We start from the raw sequence: 26,080 nt of genomic DNA, 5'->3' as shown, positions 1-26,080 counted from the left end.
AAGTCAAAATCATATTGGCACAGTATCAAGAAGAATATGAACTACTGTGGCATACTAGTGTTTTGTGAGCTAAACTACAAAATAATCCTTTTAGAAACTTCAGTTATTATTCTTTAACAGATGATTGAAGTAGAGTGAAAATATTCAAGAACTGGAGATAACAAATCATCAATTTTTTAATCCAGATACAGGGAGAAATATACCCTTTTTATTAGAGATAGATTTCTTTGAATCAATTTCTCAACATTTATGTGTGTGTTCTGTTTTTCTGCATGTTTTAAAGAACCTAATTTTGATGAAACTGTATAAATCATTGACTGTTACCAAACGATTAAGTTCAATTTATGGTTCATCTCATTATCTTGAAGCAGAAAATAAGTACCATTTCTATTTTTGAATGTATCTTCCTTAATGGCTAGTGCATTTCAGTGAAAATTAATTCACTTGATGTTAAATGTGTTATGTGAGAAAAATTTTAACAAACTGTCTTAAAATATGATTGGCCCACTGTCTTTTATAATCCCATCTGCCCAGCACTTGCTGCTTCTCCTAGGCAGCCGATAGAACCACTGCTTCATGGGCTTCCATGACAACTATGGTTCCCAAATTATCTATTACATAATTTAAATAGAAATTCTACAGTAGCCTTTTTAACTCTTAGTCCTTTATCAAAATAAGCTTTCTTGGACAAAAAGAAATAGTAATAAGGAGGTTATTAACTAGTATCTAGGTCAAGGCTGAGAGAGCAAGATAAAATCAGTAAGGAAAGAGGTTTTCATTCATTTTAGTAAAGTTTTAACATATCTCTTCTTTACCTAGCAGAGTGTTTCCCTCTCTCTATTTTCCCTATTATTAGAGAAATTGAACATTTTCACGTATGTTCTAAATGCTTACATTACTGAAATTATTTACATCAACTTAGTTTATTGTTTTACTCTCACTTTATTTCCTTACCTTTTTCAAACTTCCCTGACATCTGTTGGTTCAATCTTTATTATTGTCCCTGTATTTTTTCTGTTTATTTTTATTTTCTAGTCTTTGATATTTTAATGCACACATTTAAACTTCTACTTTTTCGTTAATATCTAGCACATTTGCTCCTCTATTATTCTGCTAAATAATATAAGAATCTTAGAATATTTTACTTACATCTTCTTTATCTCCAAGCTGCCATCTCTCATGCCAGCATCATCTGGCATATTCATTCTAAAGAGATATTAACTTTTCTAATCAATCTGTACAGTTTAGTCGCTCAGTCATATCCAAATCTTTGCGACCCCATGGACTGCAACATACCAGGCTTCTCTGTCCATTAGCAACTCCCGGAGTTTACTCAAACTCATATCCAAAGAGTCAGTGATGCCATCCAACCATCTTATCCTCTGTCGTCCCCTTCTCCTCCTGCCTTCAATCTTTCCCAGAATCAGGGTCTTTTCTAATGAATCAGTACTTTGCATCAGATGGCCAAAGTATTGGAGGTTCAGCTTCATCATCAGTCCTGCCAAAGAATATTCAGGACTGATTTCCTTGAGGATGGACTGGTTTAATCTCCTTGCAGTCCAAGGGACTCTCAAGAGTCTTCTCCAACACCACAGTTCAAAAGCATCAATTCTTTGGTGCTCAGCTTCCTTTATGGTCCAATTCTCACATCCATACATGACTACTGGAAAAACCATCACCTTGACTAGATGCACCTTTGTTGACAAAGTAATGTCTCTGCTTTTTAATATGCTGTCTAGGTTGGTTATAACTTTCCTTCCAAGGTGAAAGGGTCTTTTAATTTCATGGCTGCAGTCACCATCTGCAGTGATTTTGGAGCCCAAACAATGAAGTCTCTCACTGTTTCCATTTCTAATCAATAGTTTCTATTTTAAAAATTTACTGTTTTACTTTATTTTGTGCTCTTGCTACTGTATTTCTCTCTTAACTCATGTCTTTCTCTGTTTGTTTTCCCTACGAACCACTTCTAGTTCTTTCAAAGTGTCTAATTCTTTTGAGACTGTCAGATAAAATAATGCTTTGGAGCCTATATTAGTTTCCTGTTGCTTCTAGAACAAATTACCATAAACTTAGTGACTTAAAATAACAGAACTACATTATCTCACAATGCTGGTGGGTAGAAGTCTAAAATGGGCTTACAGGGCTACACTCCTTCTATAGATTCCTGGAGAGAATCCCATTTCCTTACCCTTTCCATCACAGAGTCCATCCACATCCTTTGCCTCATGGCTCTCTTCCACCACCTTCAAAAGTATCTGTGTCTCTGCATCTTCAGATAATTTTCTTTTGACCTTCTTGTGTTCCTCTTAAGGAACCTTGTGATTATATTTAACACCTATTTGAATAATCCACAATAATCCCTTCATCTTTAGATTTTTAAAATTTAATCACATTTGCATAAGGCTTTCAGCTTCCCTAGTTCATCAGGCACTCTATCTATCAGATCTGGTCCCTTAAATCTATTTCTCACTTCCACTGTATAATCATAAGGGATTTGATTTAGGTCATATCTGAATGGTCTAGTGGTTTTCCCTAGTTTCTTCAATTTAAGTCTGAATTTGGCAATAAGGAGTTCATGATCTGAGCCACAGTCAGCTCCTGGTCTTGTTTTTCCTAACTGTATAGAGCTTCTCCATCTTTGGCTGCAAAGAATATAATCAATCTGATTTCGGTATTGACCACCTGGTGATGTCCATGTGTAGAGTCTTCTCTTGTGTTGTTGGAAGAGGGTGTTTGCTATGACCAGTGCATTCTCTTGGCAAAACTCTATTAGCCTTTGCCCTGCTTCATTCCGTGCTCCAAGGCCAAATTTGCCTGTTACTCTAGGTGTTTCTTGACTTCCTACTTTTACATTATAGTCGCCTATAATGAAAAGGACATCTTTTTTGGATATTAGCCTAAAAGGTCTTGTAGGTCTTCATAGAACCATTCAACTTCGGCTTCTTCAGCATTACTGGTTGGGACAAAGGCTTGGATTACTGTAATATTGAATGGTTTGCCTTGGAAATGAACAGAGATCATTCTTTCATTTTTGAGATTGCATCCAAGTACTGCATTTCGGACTCTTTTGTTGACCATGATGGCTACTCCATTTCTTCTATGGGATTCCTGCCCACAGTAGTAGATATAATGGTCATCTGAGTTAAATTCACCCATTCCAGTCCATTTTAGTTCACTGATTCCTAGAATGTCTACATTCACTCTTGCCATCTCCTGTTTGACCACTTCCAATTCGCCTTGATTCATGGACCTAACATTCCAGGTTCCTATGCAATATTGCTCTTTATAACATTGGACCTTGCTTCTATCACTCATCACATCCACAACTGGGTGTTGTTTTTGCTTTGGCTTCATCCCTTCATTCTTTCTGGATTTATTTCTCCCCTGATCTCCAGTAGCATACTGGGCACCTACCGACCTGGGGAGTTCCTCATTCAGTATCCTATCATTTAGCCTTTTCATACTGTTCATGGGGTTCTCAAGGCAAGAATACTGAAGTGGTTTGCCATTCCCTTCTCCAGTGGACCACATTCTGTACAGGAGACAATCAAGACCATCCCCTTAGAAAAGAAATGCAAAAAAGCAAAATGGCTGTCTGGGGAGGCCTTGCAAATAGCTGTGAAAAGAAGAGAAGCGAAAAGCAAAGGAGAAAAGGAAAGATATAAGCATCTGAATGCAGAGTTCCAAAGAATAGCAAGGAGAAATAAGAAAGCCTTCCTCAGTGATCAGTGCAAAGAAATAGAGGAAAACAACAGAATAGGAAAGACTAGAGATCTCTTCAAGAAAATTAGAGATACCAAGGGAACATATCATGCAAAGATGGGCTCGATAATGGACAGAAATTGTATAGACCTAACAGAAGCAGAAGATATTAAGAGGTGGCAAGAATACACAGAAGAACTATACAAAAAAGATCTTCATGACCAAGATAATCATGAAGGTGTGATCACTCACCTAGAGCCAGACATCCTGGAATGTGAACTCAAGTGGGCCTTAGAAAGCATCAGTATGAACAAAGCTAGTAGAGGTGATGGAATTCCAGTTGAGCTATTTCAAATCTTGAAGGATGATGCTGTGAAAGTGCTGCACTCAATATGCCAGCAAATTTGGAAAACTCAGCAGTGGCCACAGGATTGGAAAAGGTCAGTTTTTATTCTAATCCCAAAGAAAGGCAATGCCAAAGAATGCTCAAACTACTGCACAATTGCACTCATCTCACATGCTAGTAAAGTCATGCTCAAAATTCTCCAAGCCAGGCTTCAGCGATACGTGAATCGTGAACTTCCAGATGTTCAAGCAGGTTTTAGAAAAGGCACAAGCGCCAGAGATGAAATTGCCAACATCCGCTGGATCATGGAGAAAGCAAGAGAGTTCCAGAAAAATATCTATTTCTGCTTCATTGACTATGCCAAAGCCTTTGACTGTGTGGATCACAATAAACTGTGGAAAATTCTGAGAGAGATGGGAATACCAGACCATCTGACCTGCCTCTTGAGAAACCTATGTGCAGGTCAGGAAGCAACAGTGAGAACTGGACATTGAGCAACAGACTGGTTCCAAATAGGAAAAGGAGTACGTCAAGGCTGTATATTGTCACCTTGCTTATTTAACTTATATGCAGGGTACATCATGAGGAACGCTGGGCTGGAAGAAGCACAAGCTGGAATCAAGATTTCCAGGAGAAATATTAATAAACTCAGATATGCAGATGACACCACCCTTATGGCAGAGAGTGAAGAGGAACTAAAAAGCCTCTTGATGAAAGTGAAAGAGGAGAGTGAAAAGGTTGGCTTGAAGCTCAACATTCAGAAAACAAAGATCATGGCATCTGGTCCCATCACTTCATGGGAAATAGATGGGGAAACAGTGGAAACAGTGTCAGACTTTATTTTGGGGGGCTGCAAAATCACTGCAGATGGTGACTGCAGCCATGAAATTAAAAGACGCTTACTCCTTGGAAGGAAAGTTATGACCAACCTAGATAGCATATTAAAAAGCAGAGACATTACTTTGCCAACAAAGTCTAGTCAAGGCTATGGTTTTTCCAGTGGTCATGTATGGATGTGAGAGTCAGACTGTGAAGAAAGTTGATCGCCGAAGAATTGATGCTGTGGTGTTGGAGAAGACTCTTGAGAGTCCCTTGGACTACAAGGAGATCCATCCAGTCCATTCTAAAGGAGATCTGTCCTGGGTGTTCACTGGAGGGGTTGATGCTAAAGCTGAAACTCCAATACTTTGGCCACCTCATGCGAAGAGTTGACTCATTGGAAAAGACACTGATGCTGGGAGGGATTGGGGGCAGGAGGAGATGGGGACGACAGAGAATGAGATGGCTGGATGGCATCACCGACTTAATGGACATGAGTTTGAGTGAACTCCGGGAATTGGTGATGGACAGGGAGGCCTGGCGTGCTGTGATTCATGGGGTCACAAAGAGTTGGACACAACTGAGCAACTGAACTGAATTGAACTTGAGCTTCCCTCATCGCTCAGATGGTAAAGTTTCTGCCTGCAATGTGGGAGACCTGGGTTCGATCCCGGGGTTGGGAAGATCTCCTGGAGAAGGAAACGGCAATTCACTCCAGTACTCCTACCTGGAGAATCCCACGGATGGACGAGTCTGGTAGGCTACAGTCCATGGGGTCTGAAAGAGTCGGACATGACTGAGTTACTGCACTTTCACTTTGTGCCTATAAGGAAAGATTATGGATTCTGGAGATTAGGATGTATGTATCATGGTGGCCATTATTCAGCCTACCACAGTCCTTTTGCACTAATAAGTATATCTTTTTTGTAATCTCTTTTGTTAATGAGAGATTGGGTGAATGTTCAGCACAATTTCAAAAGATACTCTTTCAAAATCTTGTATTTTATCTTAATGTCTTCTTTTAGGATGTTACTGTGAAAAGTGGAGTCATTCTGATGAGGAATTGATTTCACTGCGACAATGACTGTCTTTGGTGAATGTTTTCAGATTCCATTAATGCAGGGGTGTGGTCACCTGAACTTTTTCGTGTCAGTACCTTACCCTTGGCTTTCCATCCTTCCTGCTCACTTATGGAAAAGTTATCAGTCTGCAGTTTATTCACTTTTTCTTACTATTAAACCAGTATTTCTTTAGCATTTCTACATCCTAAGCAATAGCAGAAGGCTCCATGGACCTTCATTGAGAAAATCACTCAAAATGTAGAATGCTATTGCATAACAGCTCCGTTTCATCCTATAGTGATTCACAGCCTTAGTTATCTACTGAATTTAATTGAAATCAAACATTTCACTTGGAGCACAAACTAGTTTTATTACATAGTTGCCCTTGATGTCCTACCATTAGATTGCTTCATTTACATAACTTCCTAGTAAGAGCAAAGCAAATAATTCTCCCTGGATTTAAATAGCCTAACTTCTCAGAAATAAAATTATATATTCTCATGTAAAATTATATATCTAATTCAGGATATAGATATGATATAGATATAAATATCCAGCCATCAGTTTTACTTTTTTAAAAAACTAATCTGTTTTTCACCTGTTTCATAATTTCTACAGTATAGGTCAATGTTTTGCATCCTGGATAAAGTTATGTGGAATAAAAATAGAACCTTAAAATATTATAACAGACTCTTTATATAGTAAGGTACACTAAATTTTAGACTGTGGTACAATCAACTAATCTTATAATTATTTTTATTACAATAAAAATTAGCAAATGGCAAGGGTAAAGAGTGCAATTATAGATCATGAGGTGTCATTGAATGTGTCTGGTTAGATCTTCCAGTATAAGGTAGTCTGCACTAACACTGAAAAGCCCTTTTGAAAAGCATTCTCTTTACATTACATGGCTTCCCTGGTGGCTCAGATGCAAAGAATCTGTCTGCAATGCAGGAGCCCCGGGTTAGGTCCTGGATCAAGAAGATCCCCTGGAAAGGGAATGACTACCCACTCCAGTATTCTTGTCTGGAGAATTCCATGGACAGAGAAGCCTGGTGGGCTATAGTCCATGGGGTGGCAAAGAGTTGGACATGACTGAGCGACTCACTTTCACTTCCCATTACGTTATAAGAAGTAAGTTAACTTAGACACTTAATCAAGCCTTTGATTTTATGTGTGATTTGTGACCTTGCTGTGTGACCCTGAGTAAATGACTAACCCTGTCTGGGCCTCTCATTTCCTATGTGCAGTCAGTAAGGGCTCAATTAAGTCATCTTTTCAGATCCTTTCTGGTGCTATGACTTGGGGTAAAGCTAGCCAATAAAAGAAAAGATTATTTACTGCCTTTTGTGCTTCTGCTGTTTTCTATAACCTGTGATGGCTAAACCTAAGCCAGGGTCCCTTAAACTCGCCTCAGAATTGCATGATCTATTTTCCTTCCCATTACATGGGTCTATGTTTCCTCAGGTTACAATTTCCTCTAAGGAGAATGGATTTGGATACTCTACCAGCAGTATTTATGCTGCAGGCCTGCATGAGAGTGGAGAAATATTGTTGGATTCCCTTCCTTCTCTACCTTCTCCCTCCCAAATTTGACGTTCCGTTTCTTAGAGGTACACTAGGAAGAAGCAATTTTATTGCCACTTAAATTGTCCCAACCAAGTGAATGGAGAGTTAGGTTGAGCTCTGCTTAGGGTCCTGAGGTCCCCTAGGGTTTTGCTGTGGATAAATCATGGCAATGTTTATAGATTTCAAAAAGATCAAAGGAACACAAAACTGCACTGCTTTCAAATTATTTCAAGAATGAGTTCTCCGTGACGGACTTTCAGGGTAATAATGGGTTAGACAGGGAGCAGACGTAAGACATTTGAAGCCCTGATTTGAAGCTTGGAAGCACTGAGAGGAACAGAATTGGTCCAAACTGGAATGACTTGAGCATAACCTTGAAAGGTCAGAGATGAGATCAGTAAGAAAGGGTCCATGTGAGGACAAGATCATCAAAACCTAGAACATAGAGGAGGTTAGAAATGGTTACTCAGAAGTTGTTTTACAAGGCTTCTGAAAATTCTGCAAGTATGCAACTTTTATAAAGTTGTGAGTTTCTTTCAGTTCATGGTTTAATAGAATTAAAACTATTTTATTAGATTTATTTATATAGTATGATGACCTTTTGCCTATTATATGCTTTCTGAATATAATCCCAGTTTATTCTGTGCCTTTGAGAGCAAAAGCACAAAATAAACTGTATTTTACTATCAAAATTATAATTTTATGTATTAGTATTTGCATTTTCTATTTCGGTCTGTGACTTTGCTGCTGTATTTAGTTATAAACCAAATTTTTATATATCCTTGTGTTCCCTGATCTAACTATCTTGCTGCATCTTTGCTTGCTTCATAATCATTTTGTTCTCTTACATGGAAATTTCTCTGCAAAGGTAAATTTTTCTTACCGATTATTTTTCATCAAATTTTGTTGGTGTTTCCCTCAAACATATTACGTGTTTCAGATCATCCTTAGAGTATTTTGATGTGTATATTTTAAAATATGTTCAGAGTTTAACTCAGTTTAAACTCAGTTAAAACCACTTATTAGTTCTGACTTGAAATAATGACATTTAAAAGAAAAATCGAATGAAGACAAGCATAACCATATTCAGTGTTTCCTTTGCTAATCTGAAAGCCCTTATTATTTATTAATGAATGTATTGTTTTACTTCTATGGTTCACTTCCAGCAAAAGTATGCACAAATGGCCCTAAACGTTCCTCTACAAACTAAACAGTTTACCACTTTCTGATAACCCACATGTATACTAGTGTGTCACTGGTAGACTATTTGATGCAGCTGCTTTTGCAAAGCAATTATGTCATCAATGTGCTTATTTACAAGAAGTTACATTCCACTGACAGCTTCATCCCCTGTGTTCTTCTGACATATCCACAAGGACAGTATTTCTGTTAGAATGAGGAGGCAGCTATTTTACCGGACATAGTTTGAGATGTACAAAGAATATGTCTATAGAAAAACATCTCCTGTCCGGGGCCTTGTCCTTTTATGTGTGATACATTCCCTTCCTATAGCAGAGCCCACTGATTTCTCATAACTTAGTATGAATGAATGTACCATCTCACTTTTTCCCTGAGAAAACAGAAAGGGATAAGAAGACAGTGAAAGCAGACAGAGGAACAAAACTCTAAACTCATCTACTTCATCATTTTGCCTGGTGGTAAAGCAGATTCAAGTTTTTCTTAAATTCCACAATCACGTATATCAACTCTGCACAAAACTTCCATTAGAGTTTGCGTTTTTATCCATTACTGTTCTCTAGAATGAGATATTTTTCTTTTCAGCTTTTGAAGGGAATGTAAAATTTTCAAGCTTCCTTGAAACACGTGAATGAGTGAACTATAAGCTGAAAACTAGAAGTCCTCTTATCTTTGGATATGAAATAATTATTCTTCTTTTCCTTTTCAGTTTCTTCTTTGTGGCATATGTGGAATATTGTGCGCCAAAAAAAAATCTGGACTTGTCGTAAGTTTTTGCCATGTTTGTATTGTGCACTGAACTGTTTGACATGTAAGAACTAAAAAAGGGAAATAATGACTAGCCAACTTTCATATCCTGAATGTTACTCATTTAGGATAAAAAGAAGACTGACAAATAAATTCTGACTTTTTTTCTTTTCAAAGAAAACCATCAAGATTATTACAGACTATGACAAAAGAAAAAGAAAAGCTTTGATATACTCTTTAAATACATGAATCTGCAACCCTTAATGACTGCTGTGGATGGAAGTCTCCACTTTTCATTTATAGACTTCCAGACACAGGAATCCTTCACTGAGCTAAAAAAGACAGAGCTTGAATTCATGGGAAATTTAACTGTTTAGATATGGAAGTGAGCCTAAAGATTGCTGGCTTTGACTGTGAAGTTCATTGTGCAAAGCAGCAAAACAGCTGTGTTGTTATAGTTGCAGTTAATTCCCAAAGATTTTTTAAATTTAATCTTATGACTATGAATGCGAATATAGGCATTCTCAGAAGTTTTCTGGTGCTGTCTCGTGTTTTGGGGGGTGCTCCCAGTTAACTCTGATGTAGACTAGAGAAGGATCCCAGCATGCTAAAATATGGATTCCCCCTGTCTTTCAGGACATTTTCTTGAGAATTAGAAAGTAGAAAAAATCATGTTTATTTTATTGAGGACAATAGGAAATAACATAGGCCTTTATAAGTTGGCAAAATTAATATTGTACATGGACCCTAGAAAGTGGTCTTTGAGACTAGAGAAAGGAGAAGGCGAGGGAAGGGGGAATATGCAGTCCTCTATTTAACTCCTTTTTCTAACCATAGTTCTGTTAGTGAGGGTACCTATTGCAACAGAAAGGATGAAGCCCCCATTGCTTCAGAAATGTGAGGTGTCATTTTTAAAAATTATCGTAAGGAAATGTTTAGATAGACATTTTTTGGAGGCTTGTAATTTGCATTTGTGATTCGCCCATCACTCTTTCCCATGGTTTTCTTACTTTTTACACTTTCTCTCTATCAAGACTCTCCATGGCTATATACTAACAATTTCTTGGAACATGGATAAAAGAAAATGAAAGAAAGAAAGGAAGGAGAGAAGGAACAAAAGAAAGAAGGAAAGAAAGGGGGAGGGAGGAAAGGGAAGCCCTTTAAAGTGGTGGGGGTTGGGGGGGGCGCGGGGGAGAGACATATAAGTCAGCCTGGCCTGCTCTGACAAAGCACCATGGATTGGGAGGCTCACAAAGAACAGAAATTTATTTCTCACATTTCTGGAGGCTGGAAGTCTCAGGTCAAGGTGCCAGCACAGTTGAGTTCTAATAATACTCTCTTCTGGGCTACAAAATTCTGGCTGTGTTCTCCTAGAATCTCTTAGAAAAACATGGACCTGGTTCCTGAAGCTACACTGTCTTGACCTAATTATCCCCCAAAGTTCCTGCCTCCAAATACTGTAATACTGGGGACTGGGATTCAGAATAGTAAATTTTGAAGGGACACAAGTGCTCAATTCATAGAAGAAGAAAAAAGGAAGTTGTTATATTTTGTTTGTTTGTTTTTTGAAAAACGGGTTGGTTTTTTTTAAACAGATCTTCTGTTTTTCTAATTCTCTTATAAGTATAAAAAAAATTATAAAATCTGAGTTTTTTAGAAACTACCATCTACTTTATCTTCCCGTACCATCTGGGGTTTCCATAGAAGACATTAACTGTCAAAGATTCTCTACCCTTTAATCAAATTATGTGAGAATTCCTCCACTCCACATATCTCTAGTCTGGTAAGATTGAAAATAGTATATGGTTAAAAACTTGGTACAGGTTTTAACATTTTAATTCTTGAGTAAGAACGTTTTATCTGTACTTGTTAATGAAGTGTCATGCCCTTAAGGAATTAATGGCAATAACATAGGAGAGAGAGTGTTTTCCTGTAATAATCCTTTGTTTGTTGTTTATTTTATTAATTAACAGTAATTATTAAAAGGCTAGAATGTAATATCTTTCCATATTTTCTGAGAATGAGTAAACACCAAAATACATTCCCAGGAAACAGCATGCCATTTGAATATACTTTAAAAGTAAATAGAACTGACTGATTCTATTTGAAATCAGGAGCTACAGTTTCCCACTTGGGATAATTCATTTATGTGGTAATTGATGTTTAGTGTTCTATTTAATCAATTATTTAAAGATTATACTCATCCATCACTAGGTTTTCAGTTTTGGTGATAAGTACTGTAAGACTGACACAATCAGAAATGCTGAATTAAGTTAGAGAAACAAAACAAACTAGTAGTTCTTTCTGCCCATCATGCTATATCACACATCCACGGTCTTACCCTTTGCTGGGAACTACATGCACTTAGCCTAGATGATATGTTGTCAAGGAAGCCTTGTCTGAAACCCCCGACTGGGCTGAATTCCCCTCCTCCCTGCTCCAAGGGCAGCCTTTCATCCTTCTTTCTTAATATTTGTCATACCATGTTGTAATGTTGGATCTTCTCGTAGACTGGACAGTAGTGTACTCAAGAGGAACAACTTTGAGCTGTTCTTTCTTGTAATGACAACTGCTGCCTCATTCACGGCCTAATAGATGCTAGGTGCTCAGTAAGTGTTTGCTAAATTCAACTGTCGACAGAAAATAATATCTAATGATCTAAAATTAAATACTAAAGTTATATAGCTGTTTGCCCTGTGGACTTATGCCAGAGGAGATGTCCAGGAATGTTTTCTGAGGAAGTAAGAGTTAGTCTTCCACTTAAGGAGCCAAGCAAGAAGCAAAATACTTTCCAGGAAATGAAAGTATCACTGAGGCAGGAATGAACAAGCTCTACTGAGGGACCAGGGAGGTGACTGGAATAGAGACTGTATTCCAGAGAAAAATGGAAATAAGGTTAGTTGTTAAATTAGCATCACACTGAAAAATATCATGAAAGCCCATAGGAGAATTGAACCCAGATAAAAATTACATAATAAAGCTATTAAAATATTCAATTGAATTTATTAAATATGCACAGAACATTTACTATACAGAAGGCATTGTGCTTGGTTCTGCCAGGGATCCTGTGATATTTAAGTTGAATAAAATTCCCCAAGCTCTATTAATAGAGACCGAGAGCAAACCAAGAGTAGGATCAAAAGTGAAGCCACATCCTGCGTTTCTCCATAGCAATCCACCGAACAGTATTTTGTTATATCTACTGGATATAACAAGATTTGAAAAATAAGTAGCCAGTTCAGAGGGGGGTCTCTAATTTGCCTGTTGAGAAAGCAGATACTAAACCAATCAAATTCTTTTAAATAAAAAAATAAGGAGTTAACTAAATTCCCTAAGCTCACACACTTAGAGGAGTACAAAGTTTTGAAGCTCAGTGGGATTAATAACAGTTCAGTGAGAAGATGTTTGGATTTTGAGTCTGAAAATCTGGATTTTCAGTCCCTGAACTACAGTGTTAACTGCTTACCATTCGTTTTTCCAAATGTATGTTACCTCTCAGAGGATTAGTGGGTAGGTTAATTGAGATTCTACCTATTCACATTCCTGGCATAGCGGCACACTATAGATATCAAATATTACTTAAATCTGAATCTACTATAAGATAAATTTTACTTACTTCAGAATTTTCATAAGCTGTATCCCTGGCCTTTATATAGTCGGCTATGAATTCCTGAGACACTGCAGTGCAGGCCCTCTCCACTGCCTCGGAGTTCAGAGAAGCCGGGCAAAAAGATGGCCTCTGGGCTCCAAGAAGCACCGAAAGCACCTTCTGTTTATCGTAGCTCAGCCGTCCCTGATGTGCAGGGCAGTGCCGTGTGTGCTCATCAGCTTCACCTCCTCCACTCTAAACCCCCGGCCCCTCTCTTTCTCACCAGATGATCCTCTTTTCCGCCTGCTGCATCTGCGGGCTCATTGGGGGCATCCTGAATTTTCAGTTCCTCCGGGCAGTGACGAAGAAGACCTCTTCCCTCTACCCCCTGCATCTCGCCTCCATGTCTCTCGCATGCATCGGGATCGGAGGCTGCACACTCTCTTCGTGGCTCACTTGTCGACTAGCCAGCTATGAACAGAGGAGGATGTTCTCAGAGAGGGAGCATTCTCTGCACCACTCTCATGAAATGGCTGAGAAAGTGAGTTTTGTACTTTTTCCTCTCACTGCTAGTACCTGATGAAGACTGCAGTCACATCTAGGTAATCAACTTGCAGCTTTAGATGAGAACTTGAGGTACTGGATTTTGTAAAAGTTTGGCCCTGTTGGATTAAAACTAGGAGTTTCTTATTTTTTCCCTGTAATTCTGGGTACACCTGTTTTCAACATAATTTTGTAGCCTCTAGGTAAAAACAAGCTCCTAAAATAAAACTCATAAAATATTGAATGTCTTATCAATATGAATTTTTATGTATCGTACTGAGGAAAAACATAAACTAAAAACACTCTGAATAATGCCAGATTTAGAAATCCAATGAGTTTTCCTTTCTAACTCACTCCTTGTGCCTGTAAGTAGATGCATTTGATTATGTAAATTAGGTTTGCAAGCATAAAGGGATCTTGTAATAAGGCGACAAAAAGCCCTGCCTATCAGTGCAGATATAACACACATAAAGCTTCATTTAATTCTCGTCTAAATTTCATGCATATTTGGGTAGCTTTGCCTGTGTTCTTGCCTGGAAAATCCCAGGGACAGAGGAGCCTGGTGGGCTGCCATCTATGGGGTCGCACAGAGTCGGACATGACTGAAGTGACTTAGCAGCAGCAGCAGCCTGTATATGAACATTTAAATAACTGTTTCATAACTGTTGTATCCCCTGCATAACTGTTTCATGAAACTCATTCAAACAAGGAGTTATAATTATTGCATCAAAGGACAAATGAAACACTGAGCTGTCTATGTTTCTTCTGAGGCGTCCCAGGGGCCTCAGTGGTAAAGAACCCACCTGCCAATGCAGGAGACACAGGTTTGATCCCTGGGTCGGGGAGATCCCCTGGAGAAGGAAATGACAACCCACTCCAATATTCTTGCCTGGGAAATCCCATAGACAGAGGAGCCTGGTGGTCTACAGTCCATGAGGTCACAAAGAATCCGACACAACTGAGTATGCACACACGCTATGTTTCTTCTACATTTTGCCCATATTTCTTAATTCAGTTCTGCTGACGGATCTGTTAAGGAAAGGATAGAACAACTGTAAAATAAACTCACTAAGCTAATGGCCACATCATATTTTACTTGATATCATGGAAATAAAACTGCATAACAGAATAGAAGGAAGAGTAGCAAGAGTTACAGGTAGTATACCACTGCTTGTATACCACACATTATACAATCATAGTGTGATTTTAGAGAAAAAAAAATACTCTGTAGTTTATGTGTTTCCCTTTCATATGCAATCTGTACACTCAAATAAGGAGGATAGATGCTCTTGAATTGTTCCAAGAAGGCAGTTTTCAATAGATCTACATGTGTCCAGCAAAAAGAGTTAATAGTACAAATAGCAGGACTGGTAATTTAAAGAAATGGATTGTTAAAAACAGGTTATATATTTGGATAATTGTTCTTTTGTGTGCCTATTTTTATACTCGTGTGATTTAGGTTTTTGTATGTATGTTTGTGCCATATTTATTGTATGATTGTTATATTTACATTAGAGATTGAGGGCTATTGAAATAACCGACTTGCCCAGCTGCCCGGTGGTGCCCCCGACACCAGAGTTACCTACAAGGTACGCTGATTTCTAGGGAGTTACCATGTTGTAATGTCACTGCAGGAAGCACTGCCTCTTCAAGGAAGCCATGGTGCCAGCAGATCAGTCTGGACTGATGCTGTGATATTGCTCCTCAAAGTATTGCTTCTGTGAGAACTACTCTGAGGACCTAACATAAACCAACATGGCAGAATCTTGCAACATGCCAGTTGGCTGAGTATTTAAAATATTCAGCCTGCCTATAAGCATCCAAACACCCTTCTGCTTGGATGATTCATGACTCCTTTATTCTCTGCCACGTCATGACTGACTCCGTTTCATCGTTCACAGACTAGAGTTTTGCTTTTAATAATAGATGTGTCTGATAAAGGCAAACTTTGTATCGCTCTCATGCCAAAGTTGCATGGGCAGATAACCTAAGTTTGACACTAATACAGTTAACATTATGTGTAGAAGCTTTCTTCCTGTGAACTTACTTGATATGAGACATTTCATATTTATTTCATATATTTCAGATTTCTTAAAAGTTACCACTCTTGCTTTGGTTAAATACTATAATAAGAAATATAAGGAGTTACACAGATAATGTGGCCCAACTGCAGAAGATAGATCCGTCTGCCAACAATCATTTAATCCTGCCAGATTTAAAATATAACATTATGCCAAATTGGATATGCCTATTTGCAAATAAACTGAACATACTCATCCATTTAAAAACCAATTTTAACAGTTTTTCCTATCAGTGATTTCACTGTGTCCATATTAGGGTGAATTTAGTGAAGAAAATTCTTTCTGTAAGATTTTTAAAAACTGATCTTTTTTTCTTAATCCTACAATAAAAGATTATACCTTAGATTAAGTTTTTATTATTTTTAAGACACTTTTTGAATGCAAACCTATTTTAGGAGAGGAAAAGGCATCTAAGAATCCTACTTCTATAAATTCCTTAGAAAGTAGTTTTTGTCCTACCAAAAGGAAGAGCTACAGGTAGATGAGTAGATTTTGTTAAAGATCATTTTGGAGAGACAGTTCCATTTTTCTTGCCACCAATAGTGAGTTCTAAAATGAACTCCAAATCAGGTATCTCATCAATGAACTTAACCTCATCCCAGTAACCCTGGTGTTTTTGTAGACCTACTTCTGTGAGCATATCTCTAGCAAAAGCCAGCCTCTCAGTGAGAGACTGAACCACCGCCAGACAAGAAAGGCAGACTGCTGGCACCAAAAGAACTTCACTTTCTGTCAGAGACTTACCCCTAAACTGGTTTAAGGTTTTAGGCTTCAGGCAATTCCTCAGCACTTAATCAGGGTCCATATAATGGATACCCACTTATGAGACGACCCCTATGGCCTGTAAGGGGCCAGGCACTTTGCATGGAGATGGGTCTTGATGTGAGCAGAGGAAGGGTCTTCTTTGTATATTGTCTTCTTCCCCAGAAATTTTTTTGGTGCCACTCTACCTCAGGTTCTAAAAGACACCAAAGTTTTCAAAAGCATAGTTCCAAAACCAAACCAATTCCTACCTTCCAGTCCCTCCCTGACTCTCCTAAGCAACTTCCAGAACCACCAAAGACAAGAAGTAAACATCTTTATTTTACTTTCTCTCTCCTGTACTGAATTTTCAACAAGAGAGTAAAAATGAGGCATAGATATCTTTTCATTTTTGAAATAAAGATTTGGAAGAATTTCTAAAGTTTACAAAAGCAAACGCATTACTTTTTTTTTTTTAATTTCACCCAGATACAGACATTAGACATACCTGATAGGCTTGAGATCATTGAGAAAATCTCTTTCCACTGGAATCTTTGTTACAGCACTTTTGCAAATAGGCTTGTTCAAGCGTGGAATGATGTTTTCATCTATTTTTAGATAGTTCTGCCCAAATATTATTTATAATATGATCCATTAACCATTATAAGTGTGAATGGGCCTTACATCTGCTTATTACCTTTCATTGTATAGGGAAGAGTTTAATGTTCAACAAAACATATGAATTCAAAGCATCTGAATTTTTCTTAAATTAACATATTTTCTAAAATTACAAATGAAACTTGAGTAAGTTCATCCTTTTTACTAAAATTTCTGTTGCCTTCTCATGTATCTTTCCTTTTTAACTATCGAGTAATTGATCTCTTAAAAAACATGTTAAGAGCTTTTACAGTTTGTTTTCTAGTGTATGAGTGACAATGCCACGAAAAGCAGTCTGTCCCACTGTGAACTACTAGTGATGCTCAGTTACAGACAGGCAGTCCCTTTGTTGCCCTTTTTCAGTTCCTCAGAAAAGGCCACCGAGTTTTCTGCACAGTAAAGGTAACCCCTAGCATCTTGTTGGCATTTTGTTGATACGCTCAACAGACAGACCTATACGTTGGGAAAACTTGGGTGTTTAACCATCTTTTTTCTAGGCGAGGTCTTTCCAAAACAGAGACGAGGAACAATAGCGGAGACTGAGGGGGCTGAGGGGAGAGTGAACCCTTGCTGTGGGGAGAAGACTTTGGTCTAAGAGCCTGTCACTGCAGCACTTTCGTGGGTTCCAAGATGGCTTGAAATTTCATTTTCTCAAAATCAGCAATATTAATCCTTGTCCTCCCCGCAAACTCAGCAAGTTTTTCAATGACTTGAAATTTCTGTTTTGTAAACCAATTAACCAAATTAATGTCTTATTCTGAAAGTGAATTTTAATTAATTTTATTTTCCTAACAGGAAATGACAGACAACATGAGCAATGGAGGACCACAGCTGATATTTAATGGAAGAGTATAATCAATATTTTAAAGAACTGAATGTTTTTCATGAGGCAAAGAAATACCAAAGGACTAGGAGATAAGTTAAAATAGTTCTTGCATTTGCTGTTATCTCTCCTGAGTACTCGCTGAAATTATTCTTCTTCAATTTTGCCTAACTTTATTTCTTCAGCTTTTTTTTTTTCTTACTGGTGAAAAACTTTCTAGAAATATTCTAATACAGTAATTTCAATCAACTTTCCAGACCATTCTATAAAAGACTTTCCAGGAAAAAAAAAAATAGATAAAATAGAAAGATTCATATTCTACACAAACACTATTTGACTAGCATGAATGTTAGATTTGTAATGACATATTTCATATAAGTAATTAAAAAGTGCAAATATCAAGAAATAATAATAACTTACCAACGTCTTTGTTCTGAAAGACGATGGCTTCAAAGAATGCCACAATTTAAAACCTCAGCAATGCCTTGTTGTAAAAACATTGTAATTATTTTCAATTTGTGAATGAACTAAGTTTCATAATTTTCTTGTAAATTAACAAAACATAAAACATAAAAAAGAGGGTTTTTTTTTTAGAGAGAGAGAATATTAATCTGTATGATATTTTTGCACAAAAGAGCGAAGAGTTATACATGAATATCACTTAAGGAAAAGAAGTATCTTTTGATTATACTGTGCAGATTGACGTGCATGTTTGTGAATCAGCCTAAGAATAAAGTATGTTTGTGTGTATGTGTATATTTGTAAATACAGAAAATATATATAGCACATATTTATAACATTCATGGATGTACATATGTAGTAGAAAAGAAATTGTGATGCTGTGGGAGCATTATCAAGATTCTGTTCCCATAGAAAAGAGAAAGTGGTTTTTCAAGACTTTTCTCTGCCCACAGAGTCACATGTAATCTCTATTAAATTTTCTTAGTTTTATTTCTTTTATTATGTCTGTTATGTGTAAATATCACTGTGGCCGAAATTTATGGGGTGAAGTGGTCTGAATAGTATCAAGACAAATTGCTTAATTATTTGGCAATCTATTATTTTGGTATTTATGTAAGAACAATTAGTACTGATTTATAAACATAACAGCTTTAATTCAGATACTTCCATGTTTATAAATGTAGATAGAATTACTTGAAATATTCACGACACTTATATTTCAAATACATTATAGCCCAATTAAAATTATACAAAAGGACAGATGATGTATGCCCAAAAGATGAAGTTACAGTTAGCTTTGGTAGAATTTAATTTAGGAATTTTGTTTTGTTTTATAATTCACATAGAAAAATATAGACAGATCATTCTCAAGAATGCAAAGAACCTGGAAGAGATCTCTGTAGAAGGAAGCTAAAAGATAGGCTTATGTTTAAATAGCTAGATTCAGTCCTTCATTTCCATAAAGGAATGTTAAAATATTAACCTATGATACTATACATCGGAGAGAAAACAGCATGGTCTTTGAAAATATCTATGAGAATATAACTTGTGGCAATTAATTTCTGTTTATTTGATGCCATAATTATGAATGATTTTTAAACACTGAAAATCTGAATTATATAATACAGGTATTTTGTGTATATATGGTTCTACTGAATTTATGCAAGGATGTAGTTTTGTATTGAAAGAATATCCACCAACTCTCATTTTAGGTGTCATTTCTTTGTAGACATGTTTGCACAATACAGAGTTATAATATATCAGTAAGATGTTTTAATGCCTTTTGAAATAATAAAGAAATCACCCATAAAGGACAAAAGCAGGCACATGACTGCTTTGACATAGAGTTAAGAAGAGATGCCATCATCACAGTTATCCAAGTAGTCTACAATGTATTTAACCGAGTATAGATAGATCTTTAATTATTTTAATATTTAGCCCAACATTTTCAGGACTCAGTTATTTAGAATGATTTATTTGGGATGTGCAGTGATTCTTTTTGAGGTAAGTAGGGGAAATTAGGAAGACATTTGTCAAGTATTTGAAAATTAAATTTTCAGAAAACTGAACTAGAATATTTTAAGTGACTACATTACAGTTTTAGTATGAGCCTACCCTTGGGAAAAAATAATGTGATACTAAATTAGAAAAAAAAATGTGACACTAATATGGTGGTGTGCCATAGAGACTAAATACTAAAAGGTCCAGTAATTATAAGCATAAAAGAACTGAACTCTGTTTAAAAATTTTCAACATATGTGTGTGTGTATCTACACATACATATTATACAGTTGTTTAGAAGTGGAACATGGTATGATAACTCTATTGATTTGTCTGTGTAATAAATGGTGTGTTTTGAAACTTACATATGGTGTGAACATTCTTTCCATCACAATACAAGAAACAGTCCCTTCTCCCTATAGCTAGATGAATAAATGTACAGTTCTGAGACTGGCAGGGGACAGGATGCTGTGAATGAGGCAGAGACAGTCCCAGCTAGAGGATGTGACATTAAGAAATGGTATTTAGTTTTTCCTAGTTGACACAATTTGGAAAGATTAAAGTATGTTCAAATATAGACAGGAAGTGGTTGAGGATCCAGAACAAAATTAGCATGATAAAAGAAGGTGAGATCCTTGAGGAGGCAGGAGGAAATAAGATACAGATCATAGGAGACAGAATTATAATTATAGATAGCACTGAGATTGCAGATCTCATTAATGAATCCTACAGCTGAAATATTTAGAGAACTTGGCTGACCTATTTGGATTTGTCACATTGGTTCCTGCTGGCATTTGGGGTGGACAGTAATTCATTGTTGGAGAAGGCAATGGCAACCCACTCCAGTCCTCTTGCCTGGACAATCCCATGGACGGAGTTTCCTGGTAGGCTGCGGTCCAAGGGGTCGCTAAGAGTAGGACACAACTGAGCGACTTCACTTTCACTTTTCACTTTCATACATTGGAGAAGGAAATGGCAACCCACTCCAGTGTTCTTGCCTGGAGAATCCCAGGGATGGGGAGCCTGGTGGGGTGCCATCTATGGGGTCGTACAGAGTTGGACATGACTGAAGCGAATTAGCAGCAGCAGTAATTCATGGTGCAGACTGTATTATGCATTTCAAGCCATTAAGCATCTCGGGCCAACACCCACTAAACGCTTGGACACTTAGTTGTAACAATAAAAAATATCCTAACAAATTTACACCTCTCTAAATTAGGGAAGTGAAAGTGAAGTCGCTCAGTTGTGTCCGACTCTTTGCGACCCAATGGTCTGTAGCCTACCAGGTTCCTCAGTCCATGGGATTTTCCAGGCAAGAATACTGGAGTGGGTTGCCATTTCCTTCTTCCGGGGATCTTCCCGACCCAGGGACTGAACCTGGGTCTCCTGCATTGCAGGCAGACGCTTTACCCTCTGAGCCACCAGGGAAGCCCCAAATTAGGGAAGTATTACCCCTAATGGGTGTAACACACCCCATGGGTGTCCCACTGAGGAACACCCATGAATATGATCCCAAGCAACCAATGTCAGTGCTACCCACAAGTGTAGACTTGAATTGCTCAGGGTCATAAATGCACTGTTCTAAGGTCTACTGTATTATTGGATACAGTAGCCACAATCCTATCCACATGTGAGTATTTAAATTTAAATATAAATCGGTTAAAACAAAATCAAATATTCAGTTATTCAGTTTCTCAGTTGAGCTAGTCACGGTCCAAGTGCTGAACAGCTGCATATGGACTACAGTTACGGAATATTTCCATCACCTCAGGATTCCTATTGGACTGAGTTAGTCAAAAGCACTCAGAGAACTGGTCCTCACCCTCAGTACCTAAAAATTTCTTCCATAGTCAACCAATTATCATTGTAATAGAACGTGAAAAGGGTTGGTAAACACTCCATGAAATTTGAAGTTGATGAACTGGTTAAATCCAAAGACTGAACGAAACTAGCCAAAATACAGTGTAAGTCAAACACATAGTTAAGTTGAGAAGTTGTGGTAGAGATGTAACGTTTTAAAAAAATCTGTTCGTGCAATAATTCCACTAAATCATTCAATATTTTATATTTGACAGATAAAATAAGATATTGTGTAACTCCTGTTCTTGAAGAAATTGACTCAGCTCCTCACCATGCATCACTGACAGATTCTGCATTTCCTGGGCTTGAGAAGGTGAGAACAATAAGTTGCTCTCCACTGTTTTCTTTGACTTCGCTGGAAAGCAGCATGATTAGAACTGCATTTTCAAACATTATTTAGCAAACATATTTCAGAAACTTAGAGAGAGCATCTTAAATACCATTTGGTTAGAACATAGTTTCCAAATACAGTTTCAGAACTTGGCATCAACTTCACTCTTTTTCTCCCTTAAATCATTTTTCTGGAAACATATGTAATATTTCTTACTCAAAGTATCTGACAGCCAAGAAATTCAATTATTCCAAGTCCATAAATCACAGGTTGTCAGTTACTCATAGCAGAGGAAACTAATTCAGAAATTGCTGGAAATGTGGGTGTCTAGTAAAGTATTCTTTAAAACTCTTTTTGCCAGGAAAATTATCTACTGAATACATAATCTCTTATTAGTGATGTATTTCCCAAGAAATATATTGTGAAAAGTCAAATTCTAGATCTAAAAAAATGTTTTGCACTCTTTTAATAGTTTAGAATTATCTGCATCAACTAATTATAGGTAGGTCACATTCATTTAATTAGAAATCTTTAGGAATATTTTTCACTTTCCTTTTCATGAGCTGAAGACTTAGTGATTTCAAAGGTTTTCCTACCGTAACATCCAAAGACTCTGCATCTGTTGCCACACAAGGTGCTGCAAACCCTGCCCCCCCAAGCCAAAATGTATTGTGTTACTAAAAAACCCCAAATCTTGTCAAATTTGCATTGTCTCTTGTTGATTACTTTATTCTTATCAATCCATCAGGATATTGGTCCTCACCTACTCACTAAGACAGAGGACCTCAATCATCCTTCAACAACATCTGGAGCTGGGGCTGGAAGAAATCCCTTGGGCCCTCCAAGCTTACTGCCCAGGAATGAAGAGCCACAGTTTCCTCTGTGGGTGGCTGGATCAGCCAACGCTGTCCCTCACTCTGTCCCTAATGATCAGTCAACCAAGGAAAGAGGTAACAACACTGAATCTTATTCCCTTAAATGGACTCGAAGTGCTCCAGGCTGCTAGAGGTCCACTGCCCCCATCACCATCCCCCAAATTTTTTATGATTGGGGCATATCTTTTTTCTGTCCTAAGTATATTAATACTTTCACATAAATATCTAAGAAAAATAGAAAAGAATGAAAGAAAGGGGCTGTGTCCTTTATAGTACGACAAATTGCAGGAAAGCATATCAAGTTTTCAAGTCCTAATGGCGATGTTAGCATATTGCTCTCTGTGAGTAAAACCTGTGGTGGTGCAGCATTTCTGAAGTGCTATCATACTGTCCATTGTCTATAAATGTGAATACTCCTCTATCGTACTAGCAGTAGTTATTCTCTTTAAAATAAGGAAAAGGTGGGAAGACATTAATATTTCACCTGAAAGGTGAGGTCATATCTGGCTGTACCCATGAATCTTAGTCATTCAACCAAATCATGCAAAACTTATATACACTTAGGTCTAAAATCCAAACCACAGGTCCACCCCGTATGAATCACTCCCCTTGACTTGTTCTGCTGCTTCTGATTTCGATCCAAGTGTCTGCTCTGTGGTGCTGCAGTGATTTCAGTTTCTGGCTCCTGCACCAGGCCCTGAGACTTTATCTCTCTTGTTGTCAAGCTTTGACTTCACTCTCAGCAAACAGGACTTCAACAACACTAGGTTCCTGGCAAACAAGCATGTACTCAAACTGACACCAGGAATTCAGAGGAAGGATCTCAGGTAAATAAAGGGAAAGCTTGAGTTCCCTATACCTTGAATGTAAAAAGGTTGAAAAATCTAGGTGGTCATCGGAGACAGGCAGGGAGCTAGCTGTTAAGTGAGAAACCAAGGCGAGATCATTTCTGCTCCACCCCACCATCCCCAAGCTTCATAAGGGGATTAGACCAGTAGTCTATTAAGAAAACTAATTTGAAAATGAACAAAAGTCTGCTTTGATATGTTAGTTCTGTTCACTTCTTGTACTTTCTTTTTCAGTCTCTAGTTTGGCCTACTCATCTGCACCAAAAAATATCAAAGAAGTTTTATTCAAGCAGAGCTAACACTATCAGTAAGTATCATTCTAAAGCCAATATGGTGCATGACAATAGAGTTACTTTCAGTAAATCCTTTATCCTCCTCACCCGAATATACCCATTTCAGTGTGAAGTTTGGAGTTAGAGTTTTATATTAGTGACAGATGTGGCTTTTATGTACTATCTTCCCTTGTAAATTCTGCACACTGTTGCATTTTTTCACAAGTGGGAAAGTCCACTTCGTCACTGGATAAATTCACTACTTTAATAATTTGCAAAGAGCACAAAAGTATCAAGAGCATCTTGTAGTCATAAAAGGAAGTGGAGATTATGATCCGTTAGTATGCATTTTGTGTAATGACTTGAGAGTATATTCTATTTTAAAATGCACCGTGTTTAAATTTCATTTTATCTACATTCCACTCTCAAACTTCCACACCATGTTAAATTTAATTTTATCTACATTCCACTCTCAAACTTCCACACCATGTTCTTTGGAATATATTTAATGTCTAAGATATGCAAGTTCTCACCTACACAAACTCTGCAGCCCGCAAATGGTTTATTAAACTACAGCTTTAAGGTACCACTCAAAAAACAGCAAGGGAAACTGTTTTCTTTATGTTCCGCAGGGAGCTAAAGACATATGAAGTAGATAATTTCCATGGACACCCTTGCAATCACCATGATAAATTTTATTGGCCAGATTCCTCAGATTTGAAAGTCTTGAAAGAGGCGTGTTGAAACTGTCACAGTAACATCTAATTAAGAAGAAAATAGAGCCTTAAGAGAAATACTGACTCTCCTTTTCATCAAAGATCAGTTCAGTTCAGTTCATTCGCTCAGTTGTTTCTGACTCTTTGCGACCCCATGAATCACAGCACACCAGGCCTCCCTGTCCATTACCAACTCCCGGAGTTCACTCAAATTCATGTCCATCGAGTCGGTGATGCCATCCAGCCATCTCATTCTCTGTCGTCCCCTTCTCCTCCCGCCCCCAATCCTTCCCAGCATCAGAGTCTTTTCCAGTGAGTCAACTCATCGCATGAGGTGGCCAAATATTGGAGTTTCAGCTTTAGCAGCAGTCCTTCCAATGAACACCCAGGATTGATCTCCTTTAGAATGGACTGGTTGGATCTCCTTGCAGTCCAAGGGACTCTCAAGAGTCTACTCCAGCACCACACTTCAAAAGCATCAATTCTTCGGCGATCAGCCTTCTTCACAGTCCAACTCTCACATCCATACATGACCACCGGAAAAACCATAGCCTTGACTAGACAGACCTTGGTTGGCAAAGTAATGTCTGCTTTTTAATATGCTATCTAGGTTGGTCATAACTTTCCTTCCCAGGAGTAAGCGTCTTTTAATTTCATGGCTGCAATCAGCATCTGCAGTGATTTTGGAGCCCCCAAAAATAAAGTCTGACACTGTTTCCACTGTTTTTCCATCTATTTCCCATGAAGGGATGGGACCAGATGCCATGATCTTAGTTTTCTGAATGTTGAGCTTCAAGCCAACCTTTTCACTCTCCTCTTTCACTTTCATCAAGAGGCTTTTGAGTTCCTCTTCACTTTTTGCCATAAGGGTGGTGTTATCTGCATATCTGAGGTTATTGATATTTCTTCCGGCAATCTTGATTCCAGCTTGTGCTTCTTCCGGCAATCTTGATTCCAGCTTGTGCTTCTTCCAGCCCAGCGTTCCTCATGATGTACTCTGCATATAAGCAGGGTGACAATAGTAAGTTATATAAAGAAGGCACCAAATCCTCAGCCTTTCTGATACCTTCTTAACCTCTTCCCAGTGGTCACCAGTGCACACAGCTACACATGTACACCCACATGACAAACACATGCCCCGAATTAAATTATTTGAGCCAGTCCTTTTCAACTAGAATGTTTCATCTAGCCTTCCTGGTAATGACTGATAGATACCTAGATAGATACTTGCAACCTCAGGTAGGTGAAGCTAAAAGATTTATATGATTTTATGATTTTATCTAAGTCCATATTTTAAAGTTCACATTTAAACAAATACACACATACATATTACACATATGC

At 37.7% G+C, this 26,080-nt stretch overlaps 1 protein-coding gene across 2 annotated transcripts in view; it reads left to right on the top strand.

Annotated features, from left to right (window-relative positions):
* The window catches only part of TMEM196 (transmembrane protein 196), a 73,412-nt gene extending 55,505 nt beyond the window's left edge, over positions 1-17,907 (top strand). For both annotated transcript variants that reach the window (XM_055420232.1, XM_088832200.1), the window contains exons 2-4: positions 9,404-9,460; positions 13,317-13,571; positions 17,848-17,907. In XM_055420232.1, coding sequence (XP_055276207.1) covers positions 9,404-9,460; positions 13,317-13,571; positions 17,848-17,907 — 372 coding nt within the window. The remainder of the gene's footprint in view (positions 1-9,403; positions 9,461-13,316; positions 13,572-17,847) is intronic.
* Positions 17,908-26,080: the final 8,173 nt, after the last annotated feature.

Source organism: Moschus berezovskii, chromosome 3 (assembly GCF_049115385.1).
Source record: "Moschus berezovskii isolate FMDL1 chromosome 3, NW_MosBer_1.0, whole genome shotgun sequence".
NCBI classification, from domain to species: domain Eukaryota; kingdom Metazoa; phylum Chordata; class Mammalia; order Artiodactyla; family Moschidae; genus Moschus; species Moschus berezovskii.
This window is presented reverse-complemented; position numbering and strand designations above follow the sequence as displayed.